The sequence below is a fragment of the Porites lutea genome, chromosome 2 (genome assembly GCF_958299795.1).
Source record: "Porites lutea chromosome 2, jaPorLute2.1, whole genome shotgun sequence".
NCBI classification, from domain to species: domain Eukaryota; kingdom Metazoa; phylum Cnidaria; class Anthozoa; order Scleractinia; family Poritidae; genus Porites; species Porites lutea.
In genome coordinates this window covers 7,021,744-7,047,501 of record NC_133202.1, presented here as the reverse complement: position 1 = coordinate 7,047,501, position 25,758 = coordinate 7,021,744, and the positions used below count along the sequence as shown (strand labels likewise).

Here is a 25,758-nt window from a genome sequence, read left to right as displayed (position 1 = left end):
GCTCGATGCACTTTGAAGAGAAAATAGAGGGTCTGTGAACAGGCTAGAACAAAACGAAACATATTAAAGGTTTTTACTGCGGTATCATGTAGTCAGTGAGCATAAATTTGATGTTAAACATACCAGTTATAGAGCGATAGATATACTCAATCTTAAAGAAGCAAATATAAGTCCTACTTAGACCGCGGTTTAGGACATTCAGTGGACCTTCAGATCTTTTCAAGTGTAGTAGGGGCACCCAACGACTGTTTTTTGTTAGAAGATTAACCACAATCGTTTTTTTCTGGAAATTTCTATAGATAGCTCGAGAAACTGGGTTAAAAGTTCTAAATGAAATTCATATAAGTTATTCGAAATTTCAGTCTATTAACTGTTCTACAATTTTTTGAAGGTTTAGTCACCACTTCGTAAAAAAGGCCGGACTTCTAAAATTTTCGCCTTTGGAAACCTGAGTAACGGAAAGGGGTATCGCAAAATGGTTAGTTCTTCTGTAAAAAATTAAAATTTAAAGCATCAAAGATTTTGGGACGCCCGAGGACGGACTGAACAGATTAAAAGTTTACAGAGCTTTCTAGAACGCATTTGCAAAGCTTTGAAAACAATCTAAAAAGATATCCTAAAATGGTTTTTGAAGAATATTGGAGAAAGCCGGCGATGGGTATAACAGATATGTAATCTTTAAGAACCGAATAAACCTAAGTTCTATACCTAGACCACGTTTTAGCTATAGGACAATCGGAAGTGGCCACGAGATCTTTCACATGTTTCTGATCGGTAGGTTGTTTCAAGTAGCGCGTGTTTCTCTCCTCCTCACTATATATGCCTACATTGACATATTTTAGTGCAATGAAAAATATTTAAATACAAGGATTGGCCGAGCCAAGCAACGTGGGCCATCTTCATATTTTCATGAAAAATTTCAGCGCCGTTAACCGAGTGAAATTGTTCACGTTTGCACGAAAGTAGACTCGGAAAAATGACTATGATTTTGTTTTCTTTGAAAGTTCTTTTGACAGTAACTTCATTAGATCGGATGCATGCAACAATTCGTCCCTTCAGGCATCGCCTCATCAAAAAGTGGGTCTACGGGGTAACAATTGCTGGTGTCTGGGTTTTAACTGTAATTTTATCGACCGCCACTTTTATAGTTAGACGACGATATCGAGAATAGTTGTATAGTTATTACGTATGGCAATCATTCATTTGTTTGTGTCAGTTGGTTATCTAGTTTGTTTCTTCCTCCTCCATTGTTCTAAAATTTCTGTGTGGAGCGGTGAAATAATTATTGTATGTGTCGATCAAATAGTATAGGGCCAATTTGTTTTTTGTGCTGATTGACGAACAAAGTTCTAATTAAAAAAAAATATGGGGGTAGATATAAAAATAAGCGGAAGATGATAAGCAAAGGAAATTATTCAAGGTTAGCTCACTCTTTAGTGCAATATTTCCATATTTAAAACAGTCATGTGCAGATAATTTAAGACCGGAAGATTATTCTTCGCCGGAGTAACACTGTCCAACGCAGATGCCTTTTACAAGCCTAACTGATGATTAATTTTTCAAATATAGATGCATATTTTTCTCATCGCTTTATCAGAGGAGACATTTAAAAGAAGAAAAATAAAAAACGTTTTAACTTTGGTATCATACAATTGAGTATTTCTTTAAGAACCGGATATTTGACCTAAGTCCTGTTTAGACCACTGGTGCAAACATTCAGAGGACCTTCAGAATTAACCTTAGCCCATTCAGTGTTATATCTAGGTTCCACTGTATATTGCCATATAAGCTGCTGTCGAGCTCACCACTATAGACGTCAGACCTGATGTCCTTCGTTAAGTCGTAAGGTTTTATAAATTTGGCGGAAGAACTTGTTGCGACCCGTATTGGAGTTACAAGACAAAAAACATTGAAGACTTGAGTTTTAAAATAAATGGTGGCAAATTCATTTGACACAAGCTACGTCACATAAAAAATATTTATGGAGCTAACGTGACATTAAGTTCGGTTGACTTTGAAATTGGTAGAAGATAACTGACAATGCAATCGACTTTTCCGTTCTCACTATGGATAATTGATTGTCTTAAAAGGGTTACCTGCCTGGTCAGTCATTTTTATACTCCGGTGAACAAGCGTCGGCGTCAGTTAGTTAATTATTCAACTGAAAACTATATATCAAACATTAATATTATCGCCCTCAGTTTTTAGTGAACTGATTGTAATGTCTCCTCACACGCCTTTGATATTTTCTTCCATATGAGAAAGCAAGGCTTTGCGCTTCAACTTTTCTGACACCAACTGAAAAACTTTTAGTAAAGGTGAGCATTTTTGCATACTTTTATCAGACAATTACAGATCCCCAAAAATGTTTTAACGGAGTTTTAATTATATACAAGTTAAAAGAATACAATTTAAAGAAACAGTTCTTGTTCGTTTAGTGCTCGAATGATAGACCGCGCGGCGACATAATCATTGTGAGTGCCGATCAAGTAGGGTCCATTTAATGTGGGCTGATTGAAAGAGGAAGTTCAATTTAACAACTGAAAGTTTAATTCAGAACCTTTTTTTAAGGCGGTACGTTTATTAAGCGGAAAAATGATGAGCAAAGGCAATCATTTAAGTATTTTATCTGAAGTGAAATACTTCCTAAAACAGGTGTTCAGATAATTTAAGACCGTATTAATCGAGCCGGACGTTATTCTTCGCCGGAGTAACATCCAACCCTGAAGCCTTTTACAAGCCTAATTGATATTTTGCAAACTCGTTTTCCGCTTCGTCAGTGGAGGCATCCAGCAAAGAATTTTGTGAAAGGTTAGTTACACACAAGAAGAAAAGAAAATGCAAGTCTATCGTAGTGTTGAGCATTTATTTAAGAACCGCATATTTTTAAACCTAAGTCCTACTAATAGACGACTGTTTGGGACATTCATAGGACTTTTTGACCTTTTCAAACATGTGGTAGGGACCGGCGCAACGGTTGATTTTTTTCTGTAGAAAAGCTATTCGAATTGTCTGGAAATTTCTATAGCTCGAGAAAAAAGTTTCAAGATAAAAAACTTCCATTCGTCTCAGTTTTTTGAAACTTTAAGTCCATTAATTTTCCTACGATATTCTGAAGTTTGTTTTTTACCTTTCACTTCCCAGATTTGATCATCATTCCTAAAAAGGACTACTAAAATTTTTGGCCTTGGAAACAGTAACGGAAAGAGGTATCGCAAAATGTTGAGTTTTCAGTAAACTATACAAAAGCATTAAAGATTTTTGGAACAGTAATAAGAAGGAGGTACTAAATTCGCATAGACTAAGGAGCTCTAGAATAACAAAACACTTAAAAATCTTATAGTGCTTGTTGGAAAGCATTTGCAATAAAGCTTTAAAAAAATCTAAAAACTAGATATCCTAAAATGATTGTAATAGGATTTTTGAGAAGGCTGGGGTATAGTGTGTTGTTTCAAGCAGCGCCATGCTTCTCTCACTCCTCCGCTATGTATACCTACACATAAATGCTCGCAATGTTTAAATACAGGGATTAGCCGAGCTGAAAGCGACTTAAACTCTCTTCATTTTTTCCGTTAACCGAGTGAAATTGCTTACGTATAAAGTTATGAATATATGAAAATCATATATGAGAACTGCGGGGTGAAGAATTTTATGAAAGAAGATCATCGCAGTTATACTTACGCAACTTTTGCAGCTAGGAAAAGAAAGCCTTTTGCAGTTGCGTCTATAACTGCGATGATCTTCTTTCATATAATTGTTTATGTATAGTTTGCATCAACGTAGAAAAACTATGATATTTTCTTAGTAGTAGCCCTGAAAGTTCCTTGACCATTCGCTGTTTAAAATCATAACCTTTATAGCTTAAAAAACAGGAAAACACGTCCATTAAACTTCCTTTGTTTCAGCAGAGACGCATGCAGAATAAAAACTAAACCGTTTGTCCCAACAACCGATATCGTCGATCAGCGTCCTAATATATCTCCATTAGTGACCTTTGCGGAACTAACATCAACCTTCAGTCTTCTTTGTCCACGTTCTTTATTGAAATATTTTTCAAATTCTTCTGAAAGGTAGCCGAGCAACAGAGAGAAAAAGGGAATTAAAAGTGTGAAGCGAAAAAAAATAACAAGCCATGATATCATTCGAGTGCATCACCTGGCTCGCTGTATCCCTTACCATGTCTGTTGCTATATAGTAACAGTGAACCTTCTATCAATCATTCTTTTTATAAAAAAACCGCAGTCTTCCCACTCGTACCATGTACCTAGTTATAAAACTGACCATAACTGATATGTTTTTCGGAGGATTTTCTCACTTTTCTTTATTTGTAACCTTACTCTACTTCCGCACTAGGTTCACTAAAGCAAACTCCTTTAACCTAGGGAAAGTGTTCATGAAGAGTTTGCATGAAACATTTAATTTTTTTCCGGTCTCGTTATGGACATTTGATTGTCTTAGAAGGGTTAACTGAAATCATAGTCGCATTTTCATTTTCGTGATCAGTTACTCCCTATATACCAAACAGACCTTCGATATTTTTAAAGAGCCAAATAAAAATGTTAAAAAAGTATTAATGTAATAGATTCAAATACAATTTTACCCACAGTTGGATTGTTAGTTAACTAGTTAGTTAGTAGTACCCTTTGCATTTTACCACGAACATTTTTAATTTGCTCCTGCTGTAATAACATATGTTTAGCTGTATACATCTAGCCGCATTTTTGAAAACGTTGTCGTCAAATGGACCTTTTCCGTCGAAAAGTTTTTTGGGGGCCAAATACTATATCCAAAGTAGCGCATTATAAAAACTAAATGCGCAAACATTGCTTTTTTTCTTCTCCTCCTTTCCTGATCTCCTCGCTCTTTCTTTTTCTCCTTTCCTTTTCCTTCGTTGCTGTGATTTTGGAGCCGTTCTCGGGCTTAAGAAACCTTCCTTTTGACGCCTATTCAGTCAAATGACTGCAAATTTCGTTAGGTTGGTTTTCCAAAAATCGGTTAGATGTACTATAATATATTTTATCAGCAGATGTAGAGCCATTTTCTTTGGAAATGCTGTAAATATTACAATAATAATAATAATTATTATTACACTCAGGTGAACGAGCGCTGACGTTAACTAGTTTTAAAAATATTCAGCTTAAACGAAATTTAATGCCCTCAGCTTTTAGTCAACCAATTTATCCTAATCTCCCCTCAAACGTCACTGATATTTTTTCCACAGGTGAAAACAAGGGTTTTCACTTCAGCTCTTGTGAAGGCAATTTGAAAAACTGTAAGTTAAAGGTGAGCTTCCTAATTCGTCGAATTATTATTCATGTATCTTCATTACTGATTTTTGAAAAACAGACGTCAACCTTGTTTGTCCACCTCCTACTTTTCTTTTCTAATTAATCAAACTTTATTCAATTCAAATTCTTTCTAAAGGTAGACGAACAACAGAAGAGAACGGGTAAAAGTGTCAAGCGAAAAGGAGTAAAAGAAAACAAGTCATGCCATCATCTTCATTTGAGTGCATCTCCTGGTTTGCTGTATTCCTTACCATGTCTGTTGCTATAGTAACAGTGAACCTTATGTCAATCATTCTTTTTATGAAAAACCGCAGTCTTCGCACTCGTGCCATGTACCTAGTTATAAGCCTCACCGTAGCTGATATGTTTGTCGGAGGATTTTCTCACTTTTCTCTATTTCTAAGCCTCTCACACGGATGCCGCATTGTGAAAATGAACTTAAGCTGGAAACTGGATGTGATAATTTTCTTTCTCTACCTCTGGTTTCCTCTGACCTCTCTAACAAACATTGCAGTGATTTCATTAGATCGGATGCATGCAACAATTCGCCCCTTCAGGCATCGCCTCATCAAAAAGTGGGTATACGGGGTAACAATTGCTGGTGTCTGGGTTTTAGCTACAATGGTATCAACTGCCATTTTAATACTTGGGCTAGATGACAGTGATTGGAATTTTATACATTTTAAAGTATGGCAATCATACTGTTGTTTTTGTCTATTTGTTATCTGTGTTTCTTATTCTTCCATTGTTGTTAAATTTTTGTGTGGAGCGCGTCCCCAGCACCATGGTGCAGACAACAGACAAAGGAAACTGACCGTGACATTTTTCATAATGACTATCTTATCCTTACTGATGTGGCTACCATATGCGGTTTATATTTTTATTGTATTTCAATCTTGGACTAGTATCATAAAATTCCTTGATTCTTTCGGGGAATTAAATTTACGTTTGCAGTTTTCTTTAACCATTCTATATTTTATGAACTCGCTTGTTAATCCCATCGTTTACACAATCAGAATTCCAGAGTTTAGAAAAGCTCTCCTGCTGTTATTTAAATGTCAACGAAGACAAAATAATCGAGATATTCCTCTTCATGCGCTTTAATGTAATTTGTTTAACACTTGGAAGCCAACTTATGATTTCGTCATCTTCATAAAAAACAAAAAAAGAAAACAGTAGTTGATTGTATACTATTATTGCGGCCTTTAAAGTTCGATAAAAACGCCGTAAATAAATGTTCTGGTGCAATTTTTTCCTTGGTTTAAATGCTTTTTACCTTTGTTTTAAACTCTGATTCTCAATCGTACATAACCATACTGCAACACAAAGGAAAACAAAATCAAAACCATTGATAAGTTGAACCAGAGCAGTCGTCAAATACTACAGCTAAATATAGAGCCGGTTAGTAGTCTCGTTTATCTTTTCGTTACGTTTAGTATGCTTCCAAAATGAAAAGATATCCTTTACATTTCCCTGTTTAGAGTTAGTCATTATGATTGTGGTCGCAAAACATGAAATATATCTATTATGTACTTTAAGCGCAGAAGTTGTTTAGTTCTTAATTTGTTATTTCACAACGCCATATCTACTTTAATAATGCAACTTGTTTTGAAGGTAAAATACCGCTGTTAGTAAAATCAACATTTTAAGAGACTTCAATAAAGTTGCTATTTATATAAACAGGATTTTTGTACGTTATTATCTGTGTCTGGAATATCACAAGGAATGGGCCGGAAAAACGCTAAAATAGGAAAAGCACACTTCAGTGGCCTAAAGATGGGAAAGTCAGAAGACTGTTAAAAGCGTCTTTTTTTTTCACGCCAATTTAAGGAGAGGATTATAAGAATGTTGTTTTTCCTCGTTGTGTGGGTAAGTACATTTGTGTACAGTTTGCCAGATACATTCAAGACTCTTTATGCAGCTTTTGCTGAATATTTCCGGGTCTTTTTTTGAGAGATAATATATTAGCCAAATCTGGGAAGGGAAGTCAATTGAGAAACTTTGAAAATCATAGATGAATGAAGAGTCATCAAAACTATTTAGCCTTTCTCGAGAAATAGAAAATTGTAAACAAGAGTTTTGCTTCTTCAAACATGTATTTTACATCAGAAAACTTTCCCTTGATAAATGAGGATGGAGACATATCAAATAGTCTGGATTGAATATTGTCATCACTGGAAACTAAATCCAGTAAATCCCTCTTGTCAGTTCGTGTCTTTAAACTGCGCCATGAATTCTTGGTGAAAGGTTCTTAGTCGCTCAAACATTGGAGCAAACGTCTCTTCAGAAGGAAGAATAGTGATCCTACCAAGAAAGATTAAAACATGAAACCGTTTTAAGTTATTTCCTTCGTATAGATAGTGGGTCTGAAAAATCAGTCTAAAAATCAAAACGTTTTGGATTATTTTAACCCATAATGTGGAGATAAAACTTGGTCCAATTTTATCAGACTTTCACACGCAGACAGAACGTCGCTTTTACAGACAAGTCGCTTTTAGGACACCTTTTCCCACGTAAGTTTAAGCTCTGGTCCATACCGTATAATCCCGGTTGTAAGCCCTTCTATTTGTAAACACCAACTTTATCCCAGTTGCAGGCCCTCCACTAAGCCCCCATCACCCCGGCTATGGGCCAATCTGTGTATACCCTTATTGCGTTCGTAAGAACGGATCCTAATTTGGTGTTCCTGTGGTAAAAAGGCAGAATTTTTCGGGGTTGGGGGGAAAGAGGGGTCTCTTCAAATTTAAAGATGCAGTCAATCTAATCAATCTAAATATAGTAGACAAGCCTGTGAAAACCTTGTGACACAAGGGCGCAAATGATATCACACAGAGGTTTTTGAAATCATCAAAATTCCGACCTGAAGTTGATGGCCCTTGTTAATTCACATCTTACCTGTAGTAAAAGTTTTTACCGCTGCCTTTCATATCAAAAACGTGGCCAGGAATCATGTAAATTCCAGTTTTCTCCAGCGCCTGCCAACAGCAAAACTCGTCTGGTGGCATTTCCTTGGCCTAAATAACAATGACAATTATACAAACAACTTAGTAAACTCAAAAAATATTTACACATTACTTTTGTCCACCCCAAAATCCTTTTACTTCGCTCACCAAACAGACCACATACATACTTTCCTTGTGACGGGAATATCTGTATTTCAAAGAATCCCTCGATGAAGCCTTCACTGGGAGCTGTTACTAGATCGATACGACATATGGAATTTAGGAATGCAATTTGGAAAGTTGAGAAAGTGAAATTTTAATTTCCCCGGGACATTATCAGCAGCCTGAATAATATGGGAGCCTATAGCTTCCCTTTCACTTTTTCTAATCGAAGGACGCCTTTTGAGAAAACTGACACGGCAGGAAACGGGTTGGCATTCTTCTAATATAAGGTGCATCAACGAGAATCTTGGCTTCTTGATCGCACGTTATGGATTACGGATTTTATGTTGTAGATCCGGGATGGCGGGTACTGGATTCAATATTCCTTGTCCATGAAATGTGGATTCCAGATTCCAATCGTTAGCGAGATTTCGGGCTTCATATATAGAGCAGGCCCCAGCTGTTCAAAAGCTGGATAACGCTATCCACCGGATAAATCCCTATCCAGTGGATAGTGCAATTGGTTTCGCTCATACTTATCCATCGGATAAAAGCTGTTCCCAGACTATTTTCAATATGCCAGTAATGTCCACAAATACAATACCAGATATGCATCGAAACAGAATCTTTACGTAAAAAAAGTGCGAACTAATACGGGGAAACAAACAATCGGATATGCTGCATGTACCATCTGGGACAAAATTCCCATAACTCTTAAAGAACTAAACACATACCAATTCCAAAAACAACTGAAACCTTATTTGCTGTCAGAACAACATAGTTAACATAACTTAAGCATATACTCTTTCTTTCTTAATACATTGTATTTTAAAACTGCTTCTTTGGAAATAAATTGTATCTCAATTCTCTAAAACTTTAAATTCTAGAGAACTGGCTACAAAATCTTAGGGTTATTTCAGCTCCAGGCCTTATTAAGTACAAATATATATATATATATATATATATATAAATAAATAAATAAATAAATATATATATATATATATATATATATATATATATATATATATATATATATATATATGTATATATATGTATATATATATATATATATATTTTTTTATTTTTTTTTTTTCTCTTTCATGTGTGTATGTAATTAACTAAGTACAAGGCGAATAGGTATTGTTGTTATTGTTGTTGTTATTGTAGTGATTTATTCGGTGGATAGCGCTGCCCATCTTTTGAACAACCGGGTCTGAATTCCGAATTTCAAACACCAGAACTGATTCCGGATCAGTCTACAAGAAAAAAACTTCCCGGGTTCCGGATTATGGATTACCGTACACCTAGGATATCCATTACTGACAGTATTCTAATCAGGATTACCGTACACCTAGGATATCCATTACTGACAGTATTCTAATCCGGATTACCGTACACCTACCGGATTCCACACGTAAAAAATTCCCGAATTCCGGAATTCGAATTACCGTACACCTAGGATATCCATTACTGACAGTATTCTGCAGTGTAGCACTAGAAATCAGGACCGGAAACAGGACATGATACCTTGGCTGCCTCGATAGCTTTCTTTGGAAGTGTTATCCTTGGAAACGCATACATTGCACCTGCCACCTCGTTACACTTAACATTTTCCATTGAGTTAAGAACCTCTGTTGTCATCTTTGCTTTCTTCCTGTAAGAATCCTTGATGGATGTTACTTCCTGTAAAACAGATAAAACACAAAATAATGCATTAGGCAAGATATGGGAATACTGAAGGTAATCACTTCTATAGATATCCCTAGTGCGTCGCAATTAAAGATCATTTTCTATACATTTATAAGAAGACTGCCGAATGTTCCAGGAGAAAATAGACATTTTTGTTTACTCGAACTAGTCCCCTAGCGGCTTCAGTACTTGGCAAACTTTACTTGCGTAAGACTCGAATCTGACGTTTTGTTTGGGCAAAAGAATCAATGGAAACCTATCCTGCGTGCCACGGCTTCCGGTTTTTCAAATTTTTATCGCCACTAGTGGCTTCGGCCCGCGGGCAGAAGGATCCCACCACCCGCGAGAAAAACCTCTGGTACCCAGGGTAAGAGGAACAAGCTTTATTTGATAAATCGGCTATCCCATGGCAGGCAGGCAGGCATTAGAGGTGTCACCTGACTAAGTATTGTATTATTCACCGCTTTTATCTGTATCGTGAAAAGCTACGGTTCAAATTGTTACATTTTCGTTAAAACCCGGAACTAGTTACAGCCTGAGCACTAGAGACAAGCTGAAAAAAAGAATAATACAACGCTATTAATTTTGTCATTCACAACTAAGTACTAAGTTCTCAAGTTCCAGAGCGAATAATGACTCGTTATTGCCATTATCAACCATATAAACTAGTCAGCCGTGACAGAGCCCCCTTTAAAAAATTACACGAGCGATAAAGTAGCACTGATTATGATCACGCGAGGCGCGTGAGTTTCTCTGAGTTAAGTTACAGTTAGGAGCATACCTTTGAAAACTTTTCATATGATTCATCGCCAGGCTTGGGAGGGTTGCAAGTGAGTCCCATGATTACCTTGGGTTAGAAATCAAGCGTAATGAATACAGACTGAGTACCTTACAATAAAGCACTAACAGCTTCCTCTGCAAGCGCTTCGAGACTCGCGCGACACAAGGCGAATGACTGGAAATAAGAGAAGCGCGAAGCTTTATGGGAGGAGTAAGAAAGGAGAGCAAAGCCATCTTTCACTATCCCGCCATTCTTTGCGCGTAGTGCGAGAGACGCCTAAGTACGATGAACTTACATCTGAACTATTGCAATACACCGTATTCACAAATGGCGGACACGCGGGAAAAAACTGGTGCCTAGTCATGAAAGCGAGGCGTTGGAGGATAAACAAAAATTTCAAATGAAGACTTTCAGTGAACTTCCAGAGTGTTTAGCACGGATTCCACCTAAAATAACTTTGTACGGACTTCTTTTTAAATACAGTTACGTGGGATGTCTTCTGCTCTTAATGTTTAGTAATGATTTGCTGTTTGCAATCAAAAGGGACGAGTATATCTGCAAGGAAACAGGATGATTTTGTAGGTTTCCGAAGCATCAGAAGCAGGACACGACAAGTGGGCGATGGCTTGAGAAAAGCGGCAAACATGTTGGCCCAGCTTCACACTGTAACCGAATACGAAAGCCAGATCACTACAATTCTGTAAAACAGAAATAAAAACAGATATTGGTGGCGAGAAAAAGAGAAATAAGCGACGGATATATGGCCACTGAAAACAGGTCAAGCTGAGAGCGGGTGAAAGATTCATTCACGAGGCTCATTCATTCATGTTAGTGACATCTTATACATATCTATGTATATATGTATGTCTGTATTTACAACTTCCTTTGGATCATATTAATTCCGTCGCTTTGGAGCGAATTGTTAGAGGTACGTTGGCAGAGCTTAGCAAAAATCTCATGATTTCGTTGTCATTGCGAAATAATTAAAAATAATTTTATCAAAATTAGAAGCTGTAGTGTGTGAATCTTATGGCTTGCTATTTGCCTGGTCTCCTTTAGGGCATTATCTCAGAGAGCTCTTGGTAAAAAAAAGTGGTATAAAGCTTACATTTTACGAGGTTAAACTTTTAAGGCAATGTTTGTGTCAGGACTGAACATGGCAAGCTTCTGTTTCGAATAATTAAATTCGAGTCTGGATCCGTTTAAGAAGACCATCATTTTATTTATCTATGTATTCTTCAACTTTAAAATATAATGGAACATAAAGTTAAAACTCTTAACAGCCAACGATAAGAAATACGAAATTAGTCGCTGAAATGATGTGTCTGGCTTACCGAGTCTGCCAAGTAACAAGTTGAAATTTTGAGCGTACTCCACTCGATCGCTCCTGCATTTATAATAAAAAAAATAGTTATAATTGATGTCCTTCGTTGATAAAAACCAGAGAATAACGTCCTGGCAAACAAAAATCAAACATAACTTCATCGAAACCTCAGTCACCTCTTCTTTCCTGTCTTCCTTTTTTCCATCTCGACTTGAACTGTTTTGTTCAACGGCAGACGTCTCTTGCGTTAACAAGTAGGCCATGTATCTGTCGCTTATTTCTTTTTTCTTGCCACCAAGATTTGTTTATATTTCTGTTTCACCGAATTACAGTGAGCTGGCTTTCGTACTCGGTTTCAATGTGAAGTTTGGGCCAACATGTTTGCCGCTTTTCTCCAGTCATCGTCCACCTGTCGAGCTTCTGATGCTTCGGAAACCGACTCGAAAACCTACAAAATCATCCTGTTTCCTTGCAGATATACGCGTCCCTTTTGATTGCAAACAGCAAGTCATTACTAAACATTAAAAGCAGAAGACATCCCACGTAACTGTATTTAAAAAGAAGTCCGTACAAAGTTATTTTAGGTGGAATCCGTGCTAAACACTCTGGAAGTTCACTGAAAGTCTTCATTTGAAATTTTTGTTTATCCTCCAACGCCTCGCTTTCATGACTAGGCACCAGTTTTTTCCCGCGTGTCCGCCATTTGTGAATACGGTGTATTTTTTGCTTAACTGTCTCATACCCTGACTACCATAGAACAAAACAAAACAACAAGAGGAATAAACAACACAAAGCCAATATAACGAAAAGAGAAACACAAGCAGCCAGGCTTGTCTAGGACTTGGGGGATGTTAATAATTCATTGTAGAAGCACAAAGATACTTTTGCTCTAACGGAAGGTATTAACTGAAGTCTTTCCAGGAATTCAAACTGGAAATTGTGGACTAGTGTTTCAGGCAGCCCTTTCTTTAGGGACCTCTGTCCCATTTCACTACATGACATACATTATTCGTACCTGTCCTATTGTGGAAGGGCAACTTCTTGCACTCAGGTAAGTTTTAACTCGAGACCTGAGTTGATCATTGAATCCTACGAGCTCTATATACCCTCCTCTGAGCCCACATCTGCAAGGAACAGCAATGAAGAAAGTCCAGTAGCCGCGGTAGATGAAATATTGACCCATTGCAGCTTGTCATTGGCATGGTACGAAACCGCCATGATGGAGAGCAAGGTTGTTTACCGTTTACAAAAATACAGTTGGAAAGATCACCTGACGACTGTTCAAGAAATTCAGTGGAAAATTTCGAGGAGCAACGGAATGTCTGAAAAGGTTTTTCTGTTTTTCCGGTCGTGTTACTTTTCTTCAAAGCCACCATTGATACCAGTTTAAGGTTCTCGCCGCCGTTTCTCGGTAAATGAAACTGATTTGTACGTAAATGGTAAACGCGATCCCGGGACGAAATTTACTACCACTGAATTTTGCTTACTATTTGCATGCTCAAACCGCCAACCGAATGGTTTGTCCATAAAAATGGCAAACACCCCAAGACACGCATTGGGAGAAGACAAACATAGGAAATTACAACTTTAATGAAGTGAGCTGTTTGTTTGTCTTGTCCCAGAGCGCCCCTCCCTAACTCCCCAGCAAAACGGTTTTGTACCACGTGAATAGCTAGCTGCAAAGGCCCTATTGTGAGAAACTACAAAAGATTTGTTTTGGCATTCATGATCAGTTGGCTATATTTGCTGCTGGGGCTGAGCACTTGAATTTCCGATTTCCGGGAAATGAATTGTCAAGTGGGGAAAAGTGGCGAAGTTTTGCTTTTAAATTGTTTCCCAAGACCCACTAAGAAAGAGTGCAAATGCGAAGAATTTTGCTTACAAACGAGGCTGGGTGGTGAAATTTGCTCATCTCAATCGTATGATCGCGCATAAGGACCTTTGCCAAAAAAGAGGAAATGTCAAGCCGAAGACAAAATAATGTTTTTAATGAACATGCAAAATACCTCGTAACAAAGTGAACATTTAATAGCGATGACGGAAATACAAAAAACTTGATGAGGGCCGGACTGCTGGGGAAAGGAGGGCTGCGACTCTCATTAGTAATTCAGAGAAAAGTCTTTCCGGGACTTTGACAAGTGACCCCTTAACCTTTTAACTTCCCGCAGAATGAATGATGGAGTCGAGTAAGGAATTCAAGTTTTAACTAACTTTAGAGTCTGTGGACGAAATCCTTTGGCTTTTGGTGTGACCATTCAAATGAAACCTCGTTGTTTATACTTTCATGTGGTACTAATTGTTTCTAAGCACTTTAAAAAAGGAAATTTGTAATTTGTAATTGGGAGTGCAAGGGTTAATAATGGTTTGTCTGTGGTTATGTATGTACAATCAAATAAGCCCAGCAAACAGAGCCCAAGGGTACAAAACTGGCACTAAATCATTTTTGTCTACTACCCGAAGGCGGCCGCAAAAACAAACAAACAAGAGGAAAAACACACACGCACAACTTACTCGCCTGTGTACCCTTTGGCACTGGAATGAAGAGAGATCAATTGAAATCCTCTATACTCGTCTCCCAGGTCCCTGAGGACTTTTTTGCACGAGTGAAACCGGGCTCCCTCCGCGTACACGTTGTGTTGGTAAACTTCATCGGCGAATAAAACTAACTTCTCACGAGCACAAAACTTGATTACTTCTTGAATGTCTTCATACGTCAACACCTGACCTATATATAAACAAGACGCAAACGTGACTAAAGTTAATGGATAAACGAAGGACAGAACAAGTTTACATTTTATAGTTAAACTCTGATATTACGAACACCTCGGTTTAACGTAGAATCTCTATATAACGGACACCCTAGTTTAACGACTGCCTAGATAATGAACATCCCGGTATAAGGAGGAATTCATCAAAAAAAGGAGGGAAAAAAAAACACCCCGGCAAAAAGAACGCCTATATAGCTAACACCTTGGTATAACGAACACCCTTTTGTAAGAGACACCCCGTGAAAAGAAAGCTCGAACGCACTAACCTGATTGTGGGCTAATAAAAACAATGTCGGGAATAAATAGAGAAATTTTATTATCATTGCCATCATCATCATCATCATCATCATCATCATCATCTTCATCATCATCATCATCATTAATATTATTGCAGGTAATTACAAATAGATAAACATTCAATGTATCTGTTGGATTGCCTGGATTTATCAGCACAAGAGCTCTTGGTAAACAGTGCGGCCTTGCCCCATCCAGCTTTTTCTTTAGTTCAGACATATTGAAACCCCAGTTGTTCTCTTCGTCAAGAAGGTAAAATATCTTTAGGATAAAAAATAAACAAAAAATTGTGTAGAACGTAATTTTCTCCTGGGGTCTCTGAGGCAGAATGCCGGAGTTTGAAGTAATAAACTCTTGCTGCAACAAAACTGAAACCAAGTTCTTAGATTTATTCCGGTTGACCGATAGTTTCGGTAACTCTTAAGCTAAGGCTGGTCCAGTTTCCACTAATCGTAATTAGAAGTGCAAAGCGTTATGATCTAGTGAAAAAGAAGTCCGATCCCGCTTACGACCCCGTCGCTTGCAAAAAAGTCAGTAGTGAAAACTACAAGGTTGTTACACTTGTAAGGAGAAGCGACAGATCAGTCTTTCACAACATGCCACAGTGCTTGGGACCGAGTATTGTGATTGATTTATTCGTCTCCTTATTATTATACTGTAAGCGGCGGAGTCGTAAGCGGAGTCGGAAGACAAAAACGTTCCAATTCTTGGGACTCCGATTCCGGCCTTTAAGCTTATGAAACCGTTTACGACTCCGAGTACGACCGGCCGGTCACCGTAGTTAGTGAAAATCAGCCAAACTTGGACGAATTTTGTTCAGCGAAGAAGCTCACTCGCTTGAACACCGCAAAGCGTTTTTTGTTTTGTAATATTTTGCTCTTCTAGTAGTGATTCGCACGCGCCAACGGCTCTTAAAGACGGAAAATCTGCTTGGAAAATACAGGAGTAGACTTTCGGGATGCGAACAGTTGATTCAAATTTACAACCATCTTTTAGAGTCTCAAGTCTCTTTCTTCTTAACAGTTATCTGACGTTACAATTTACTGGTCAGCAAGCGTGAAAAGCGGAGTAAAGCCGCGACAGCACGCGCGAAGCGTGTGCGAAAGAGCGCTCCACTCTCCTCGCACTCCTTTCCGCGCTGCCTCTCCCACACAAAACCGCCAGCTACGTAGACTAAGTAGAGGAAAATGCGTGAACGATAGTGAAAACAACTCCTAAAATAAGACGCAACACGCGTGTCACTTCTCGCGGGAAGTAGTCTGTTCCAGGCGGTCAGATAATAGAGCGCGGTCTAAAAATTAATTGACGAGGAAAAAAAAATAACGGGAGAGACTAGAGAGGGAGAGTTCCCTCGCTCTCGCCCCACTCTTCCCTCGTATCCTCCGCGTACGACTTCACCCAAACACCGCACTCTACTATCTGAACGCCTAGAACAGGCGACGCGGGAAGCGACGCCAAGTGACGCGAATAGGTATTACCTGGTGTGTGTTGTGTTGCAATAGCCTCGCCTGATACATGCTATATCCAGGGACAGGAATCATTACCCCAGCTCGACCCTTTCCTTCCGTGATTCCTGTTGAAATAATTCCCATCATGACCTGTGTGGCCAAACAAACCATTATTTTTTCAGTTACCACAAGGTTTACTCAGGTGAGTTGGTACTTACTGATATTTGTTTTTCTATCTCAGCTTTGTTCACCACTTTAGACACAAAATAAAAAATATTTCCCACTTCATGTCTAATATGAAATTAGTAATGAAGATGATGATATTGAGAATGATGATGGAAGGGACAAGCAACTAATTGTAGCTTAATGTACCAATTCAAAAGCACACATTTAAAAGTATTTGTTATATGTCAATCCAGAAGCAATCACATTAACTTACATCAATTCCTTCTGCTCCTCCATTTATCAGAAAAATATCCTCACAGTTTGCAGGATAACTGTCTCGTTGTGTAATGTAATTAGCCACATCCTGACGCAAAACATTTATACCCTGAGCTGAAGTGTAGCTACCTGTAAAAGTGGAAATGCAAACCATAATTTTATACTTCCTTCTTTAGAGTTCATATTCAAGATACCATCATGGAAATTTGGAGGTGATCACTGATTATTAAGTGCTTTAGCACTGAACTAAAATATTAATCATAAATATTGCAAATGAGGAGTTCTTTAGAACTCGTTTAAACATGTCCAGGCATTCCAGATCGAATTGGAATTTGGATTTGTTGGTCTAATTTGAGGAGTGGGAGATTAAACTAGAGTGCTGGCAGAAACGGAGTGAGGAAGAGAACCAACAAGAAACTCAACCCACCTGTGCCAACTAAAGACTATAAGGAAACTGAATAGAAGGAACTAAAAGGAACTCAAAGATGGATTGACCCCTAAATATGACACTATCTGCCATTGAGAGGTGCTAAGAATAGCAGGGTGCAAACTTAGCATTTCAATGTTAGGGAGATCAGCCAGCTCTGTCCGGGGTATGTGTTATCTGAGGAAAGCTTATTTGAAATTTACAGATAGGTGGGGCAAGCGGAATTCTCAAATTTTGGCCCTCCCGGGTTTAGACATGAAAAGATGTGGCTGTAGGAAGGAGATTTTCTGGAAAATCCCAGTCAGAGTTATTGATGCTGACAAATGAGATTCTGTTAGAATTATTATGATATAATAAATTGACATCAGGCACTCAAACTGAAAGGAACTGCCGCACTGATCAGACTGCATCTGTTTCAATATTATTAACCCACATTTAAGGTTCACTCAAATAATGGCAAACTTCTTGTTATTATTACTAACTTATTCTATGTCCAATGTGTCATCGAGGATTCTCCTGGCTCTTCTTTTAGCATCCTGAGGGAAGCTTGGATCATCTAAAAGGTCAGGGCACAAAAGAAGAGCCATAACCTGCAAAAAATTACCCTCAATGTCTACCCTATGTATAGTTTTGATCTGTAATATTATAATAAATCACTTAAAATTAAGGAAGGGTTTCTGGTTCTAAAAGGTTGTAACAGGCAAATTCTGTAGATATTGGGTATTAGCATACCACCTTCAAGACGTACAGTAAAAGTTTTTCATCCTTACCTTATTATACAACCAAAAGAGCCTTTAAAATAGATTAGGTTTCCATTGAAAAGGAGAAAAGCAGTATTAGCTCAAATTATAAGTGATAACTATAATCTAAGTGCTGTATTATAACCAGCTGAATGCTGAATTTAGTATAGCTTGGATGAATAAAGTTTAGCCAGTTCTGCATGAGGACATTGATTTATGCTTTAGGGTCTTATTTTTACAAAAAGATGAAAATCATGGCGTGGGTTGATTTAGGGGTGTTCCAAGGACAAGCTCCCAATCTCCGGAAAAAAAAAATAGTATCTAAAAATAAATATAGTTCGCAAGTGTATAGGCCTAGTGACTCACCCCCACTTTCTGAATTATCTGCATCTGCCTCTGATGGTCTATCCTCACATTATTAAGTCCTGACAAACAAGGACAGTTAATATACTCACCTGTCTAAAGAAGGTAATAGGTGGTTGCCCCATGCCTTGTGGGTTTCCTAGGTGTATGACATCTTCAGAAAAAGGTTTGCTATCTCCCAATTATAAAATTGTAAAGAAGCATATTACTCGTCGATGTGTATATAAGTCACATTCAATTATCTCTAAGTAGACCTTAAATGTAGGTCAAAGCTGCCAAGGATTAAGTTTGTCACAGTGATGGACCAACTCCTAGGAGTATCATCTGCAGCCCATATCGGGTCATTTTAATTTTGTTACTACATATTACTGGAATGCAGTGAAAAATGTGTCAAATGTGTTGCTGGATTACGTATACGCTGTAATATATCTCTACAGGGGAGAGAGATTATGCAACATTCCCATAAATGTAATTATCATACACTGTAAAAGGTGTGGACAACAATCTTGAAAAAAAAAAAGTTGCTGGCCTGTGGGACATCAATTCCCTGCATCATGTCCTCTTGTGTGTATAGTTTGATCATTAAATGAATAAAATTGAGATTCTGGGTCATCTTGGCCTTGCTTCATGACACACAAATTCAAACCAGTTGCGTTCCATTGTGACATGTTAGGGTGCACAAGGCAAGTACCATGAGTCTCGTGCGAATTCGGCGTCGGACCCTCCACATTTTCGATTTGAACTCTTGTGTGGGTTGCGACATACGCGACGGAAGCCGATTGTCCTGATTTCAAAGGCTGCTGCATGACAGCGAGCAGTTTTTCGTTTTTCATTAGGTCGCAACCTTCCTACCCACCCAATTGTCAATACCGGAATGCAAAATTCGTGAAGTGCATGAAAATTTATTGTGTCGCAGAGTCGAGGGATACATTATACCCGGGGGTGCGCCCCATGATGGCCTATACAGGGAGGCTCCACCCGAAATGGGTATCTTTTTCAGACTTCAGGTATATGAAAGGGTTGGGATTTCTCTAATTGAAGTATATAAAAGGGTAGGGAAATAAATCGGAATTTTTTTGTTTTGGAGGAAATGTCACAATGTTTGGGTGACAATACAATACAATTCAATAAAATGCAAAGCAAAGCAATGCAATGCAATGCAATACAATACAAAGCAATACAATACAATGCTATAACCTTTATTTAACGCTGTCAAGTGTGCTTCAGTAGCTAAATAGCTACTTTACAGACATGAAGGAAGAACCAGGAACAAGAAGTCACTACTACTGTTTCTGAACACTTTCTCTCTCACTCTAACCATTCTCATACTGACATGCAGATAATCCCACTAGAGAAAATTCATTCTTCACGCGACTCAGTTCGTAAGGCCAGGGAGTCGCATTTGATAGATAAGGCCATGACTCTTGAACCTCATGGCCTAAACCGCCGTGACGATTATTGTAATCCATATCCTTAGTATTTTCCTTTCCAGTTTTTATGTTGTACGTCATTACCGCCTCTCCCTTTTATTGCGACATTCTCCATCTATATAATATTGTGATTGCTACATAAGTTCAGTAACATCTGTAAACCTGAAGAAGGCTGGTATGGCCAGCCGAAATATTGTTATAAAAAACAATACACGTTGTTTTAAATCAGCTTTGCAGTAGTCTTTAGACTTCTCGTTCTTGGTTTTTTATATTTTGGCTGATTTGATCTCTTTTTTAGAGATCCAACGTTTACAACTAGCAGGATCTTCGTCCACGGTTTTTGCAGTTAATTTAATCCTTTATTATGAAGGAAGAAGGTTTAAATTGTTACAATTCAGTTAAAACCTGAAACATGTTATAACAGTAGAGGCTTATGAGGCATCCTTAAAAATAAGAGCACAAAACAGGAAAGGTCTAATTATTCCGATGGGATGCATGCAAATAGTGTAATCAAAAAGCTAAAAGAAATACATTTTGGTGCGCAAATAATAGCGGTGCCCTGGCGAGAGGACGCATTTACTCGCCGCCAGTCCTTACGCAGGCCAAAGGATCTGTAGTAAATGGTGTTCTTTCTTTGTACTATCTTGCACTTCTGTTTTCCTTGGCATACTTTTATCACAGAAATTCAGGAAAAATTCAGGAACTATTGACATGAAATAAGGTATAATTTGAAACTGTGAATGCACGGAGGCGAAATAATCGTTGTGTGTGTCCATCAAATAGGGTCGATTGGTCGTGGGCAGATTAAAAAAGGAAGTTCAAGTTAACAAAAAGCCTAATTCAGCAGCAAATTTTTAGTTATTTAGTGGGGATAGATATAATTAGGGGTAAAAAAGATTGGCCAAGACAATTACTCATGGTAATTACTGAAGCTTTAATAGTGAAATTTTATTTTCCCAAAACAGATGTGCAGATAATTTATAAGAACGTATAAATCGAATAAAGATTATTTTTTCGCTGGAGTTACCTCCAACACAGACGTCTTTTACAAGCCCAACTGATATTTTCCAAACAAAAACTATTAACAAACTTTTTCGCTTCATCAGTGGGGACATCCAGCAAAGCATTTGCGAAAGGTTAGTTATTTATTTATAAACAAAACGAAACGGCTGAACAAATTAAAACTAGCCTGTACACAGACGTTGTTTTATTTTTCTTTTCGTTCTTTTCGAGAACGTCAGCGAGCGAGAACGAGCGCGGGGCGCAAGAAAGAAAAATAAAGAATTTTCTCCTTCCCGACCCCTAACCTCTTCTGCTGGCAGTGAGTAAATCCCCCGCGGTTTTTGTTTTTTATCACGCGCCCTCGATGGGCTTTGAAGAGAAAATAGAGGGTCTGTGAACAGGCTAGATCAAAACGAAACATATTGAAGGTTTTTACTGCGGTATCAGGCAGTCAGTGAGCATAAATTTGATGTTAAACATACCAGTTATAGAGCGATAGATATAATAATCTTAAAGAAGCAAATATAACTCCTACTTAGACCGCGGTTTAGGACATTCAGTGGACCTTCAGATCTTTTCAAGTGTAGTAGGGGAACCCAACGACTGTTTTCTGTTAAGATTAAGCATTAAGATTAAGCGTTAAGATTAAGCACAATCATTTTTTTCTGGAAATTTCTATAGATAGCTCGAGAAACTGGGTTAAAAGTTCTAGATGAAATTCATACAAGTTATTCGAAGTTTCAGTCTGTTCACTGTTTTACAATTTTCTGAAGGTTTAGTCACCACTTCGTAAAAAAGGCTGGACTTCTAAAATTTTCGCCTTTGAAAACAATAACGGAAAGGGGTATCGCAAAATGGTAAGTTTCCAGTAAAAAATGAAAATTTAAAGCATCAAAGATTTTGTGACGCCTAGGATGACGCGAACAGATTAAAAGTTTACAGAGCTTTCTGGAACGCATTTGCGAAGCTTTGAAAACAATCTAAAAAGTAATCCTAAAATGGTTTTTGAAGAATATTGGAGAAATCCGGCGATGGGTATTACAGATAATCTAATCTTTAAGAACCGAATAAACCTAAATTCTATACCTAGACTACTTTTTAGCTATAGGACAATCGGAAGTGGCCACGAGATCTTTCACATGTTTCTGATGTAGGTTGTTTCAAGTAGCGCGTGTTTCTCTCCTCCTCACTATATATGCCTACATTGATATATTCTAGTGCAATGAAAATTTTTTAAATACAAGGATTGGCCGAACCAAGCAACGTGGGCCGTCTTCATATTTTCATGAAAAATTTCAGCTCCGTTAACCGAGTGAAATTGTTCACGTTTGCACGAAAGTAGACTCGGAAAAATGACTAAGTCAGTTTGTTTGAGTTGAAAGTTCTTTTGACAGTAACTTCATCAGATCGCATGCATGCAACAATTCGTCCCTTCATGCATCGCCTCATCAAAAAGTGGACCTACAGGGTAACAATTACTGGTGTCTGGGTTTTAACTGTAATGTTATCGACTGCCACTCATAATCAGACAACGAAATTGAGAATGGTTATATAGTTATTACGTATGGCAATCATTCATTTTTTTGTGTCAATTGGTTATCTAGTTTGTTTCTTACTCCTCCATTGTTCTAAAATTTCTGTGTGGAGCGGGGAAATAATTATTATATGAGTCGATCAAATAGTATAGGGCCGATTCGTTTTTTTGTGCTGATTGACGAACAAAATTCTAATTAAAAAAATTATGGGGGTAGATATATTAAGCGGAAGATGATAAGCAAAGGAAATTATTCAAGGTTAGCTCACTCTTTTGTGCAATATTTCCATATTTAAAACAGTCATGTGCAGATAATTTAAGACCGGAAGATTATTCTTCGCCGGATTAACACTGTCCAACGCAGATGCCTTTTATAAGCCTAACTGATGATTAATTTTTCAAATATAGATGCATATTTTTCCCATCGCTTTATCAGAGGAACATCCAGCAAAGCATTTTGTAAAAAGGTTAGTTATTTAAAAGAAGAAAAACAAAAAACGTTTTAACTTTGGTATCATACAATTGAGTATTTCTTTAAGAAACGGATATTTGATCAGTATATATTGTTTGTAGATTCCTATAGCTCAAGATAGGTTTAAAATTCTTAGCTGAATGTTCCATTGTTTGTCTCAGCTTTTGGAATTCAGTCCGTGTTACTATGTTTCTACGATTAAGTAAATTTGGGTTTTTACCTTTTCTTTCCCAGGTTTAGCCATCATTGGTAAACTTGAAGGACTACTCGAATTTTCGGCTTTCTGAAACAATAACGGAAAGAGGTATTGGAAAAAGTTGAGCTTAGAACGCGCGCATTTTCAGAGCTATAAGAGCACTCTTACTAACTGAAGTATTTGGAAAAAACTTTTGTATATCTAAAGCTCGTTAAAACGAGCACATTTTGCAAGTCCCTTAATTAGCCCATTGTTATATCTAGGTTCCACTATATATTGCCATATAAGCTGCTGTCGAGCTCACTATAGACGTCAGACCTAATTTCCTTCTTTAAATCGTAAGGTTTTATTAATATGGCGGAAGACCTTGTTGCAACCCGTATTGGAGTTACAAGACAAAAAACCTTGAAGAATGGTAACAAATTCATTTGACACAAGCTACGTCACATAAAAAAAATATTTATGGAGCTAACATGACAAGAAGTTCGGTTGAATTTGAAATAATATTGGTAGAAGATAACTGACAATGCAATCGACTTTTTCCGTTCTCACTATGAAATGGTCAGTCATTCTTATACTCAGGTGAACAAGCGCCGGCGTCAGTTAGTTAATTATTCAGCTGAAAATTATATATCAAACATTAATATTACCGCCCTCAGTTTTTAGTGAACTGATCGTAATGTCCCCTCACACGCCTTGATATTTTCTTCCATAGGACAAAGCATTAGGCTTTGCGCTTCAACTTTTCTGACACCAACTGAAAAACTTTTAGTTAAGGTGAGTATTTTTGCATACTTTTATCAGACAATTACAGATCAAATAATGTTTTAACGGAGCTTTAATTATATACAAGTTTAATAAAATACAATTTAAAGAAACAGTTCTTGTTCGTTTAGTGCTCGAATGATACTAGACCGCGCGGCGATATAACCATTGCGAGTGCCGATCAAGTAGGGTCCATTAATGTGGGCTGATGCAAGGAAAGAGGAAGTTCAATTTAACAACTGAAAGTTTAATTTAGAACCTTTTTTTAATGCGGTACGTATATTAAGGGGAGAAATGATAAGCAAAGGAAATTGTTTAAGTATTTTATCTTAAGTGCAATATTTCCCAAAACAGGTGCTCAGATAATTTAAGACCGTATTAATCGAGCCGGACGTTATTCTTCGCCGGAGTAACATCCAACGCAGAAGCCTTTTACAAGCCTCATTGATATTTTGCAAACTCGTTTTCCGCTTCGTCAGTGGAGGCATCCAGCAAAGAATTTTGTGAAAGGTTAGTTACACACAAGAAGAAAAGAAAATGCAAGTCTATCGTAGAATTGAGCATGTATTTAAGAACCGAATATTTTTAAACCTAAGTCTTACTGATAGACCACTGTTTAGGACATTCATAGGACTTTTTGACCTTTTCAAACATGTGGTAGGGACCGGCGCAAGGGTTGAATTTTTTCTGTAATAAAAGCTATTCGAAGAGGCACAGACGGAATTGTCTGGAAATTTCTATAGCTCGAAAAAAAAAATTCAAGATAAAAAATTTCCATTGACGTCTCAGTTGTTTGAAGCTTTAAGTCCATTAATTTTTCTACGATTTTCTGAAGTTCGTTTTTCACCTTTCACTTCCCAGGTTTGATCATCATTCGTAAAAAGGAACTACTAAAATTTTTGGCCTTGGAAACAGTAACGGACAGAGGTATCACAAAATGTTGAGTTTTTAGTAAACTATACAAAAGCATAAAACTTAATATTGCTTCTTAGAAAGCATTTGCAAAGCTTTAAAAAAAATCTAAAAAGATATCCTTCAATGATTATAATAGGATTTTTGAGAAGGCTGACTTTGTTTATGATGCGGATGTTTCAAGCAGCACCATGTTTCTCTCGCTCCTCACTATATATGCCTACACATAAATGCTCGCAATGTTTAAGTACACGGATAAGCCGAGCTGAAAGCGACTTAGGCTCTCTTGATTTTTTCATATGAGAAATTTCAGTTCCGTTAACCGAGTGAAATTGTTTACGTATAAAGTTATGAACATATGAAAATCATATATGAGAACTGAGGAGTGAAGAATTATATGGAGAAAGATCATCGCAGTTATAGACGCAGCTTTTGCAGCTGGGAAAAGAAAGCCTTTTGCAGTTGCGTCTATAACTGCGATGATCTTCTTTCATATAATTGTTTATCTATAGTTTGCATCAACGTAGAAAAACTATGACTGATATTTTCTTAGTAATAGCTCTGAAAGTTCCTTGACCATTCGCTGTTCAAAATCAAGAGTTCCCTTTTTATGATGACCTTTATAGCTTACAAAAAAGGAAAACACGTCCATTAAACTTCCTTTGTTTCAGCAGAGACGCATGCGGAATAAAAACTAAACCGTTCGTCCCAACAACCGATACTGTCGATCAGCGTCCTAATGTATCTCCATAAGTGAACTTTGCGGAACTAACATCAACC

General features: G+C 37.6%; 1 protein-coding gene across 1 annotated transcript; it reads right to left on the bottom strand.

The window, feature by feature from the left end:
• Nucleotides 1–7,492: 7,492 nt before the first annotated feature.
• On the bottom strand, nucleotides 7,493–17,291 carry LOC140925530 (alanine aminotransferase 2-like). The gene is made up of 9 exons (XM_073375473.1): nucleotides 17,136–17,291; nucleotides 16,727–16,846; nucleotides 15,382–15,509; nucleotides 14,698–14,913; nucleotides 13,202–13,310; nucleotides 10,863–10,928; nucleotides 9,920–10,075; nucleotides 8,184–8,302; nucleotides 7,493–7,592 (listed from the first exon to the last, which is right to left on the bottom strand). Exons 1-9 carry the CDS (start codon nucleotides 17,289–17,291, stop codon nucleotides 7,493–7,495), a joined length of 1,170 nt encoding a protein of 389 aa, XP_073231574.1.
• Between the last annotated feature and the right edge of the window lie 8,467 nt (nucleotides 17,292–25,758).

Coding starts and splice junctions, on each gene's coding strand:
- LOC140925530 (XM_073375473.1), bottom strand. CDS start 17,291: ATGGTTTGCATTTCCACTTTTACAGGTAGCTACACTTCAGCTCAGGGT. Junction 16,847..17,135: donor GAGGAGCAGAAGGAATTGAT/GTAAGTTAATGT, acceptor TTGGCCACACAG/GTCATGATGGGAATTATTTC. Junction 13,311..14,697: donor GCCAAAGGGTACACAGGCGA/GTAAGTTGTGCG, acceptor TGTTCCTTGCAG/ATGTGGGCTCAGAGGAGGGT.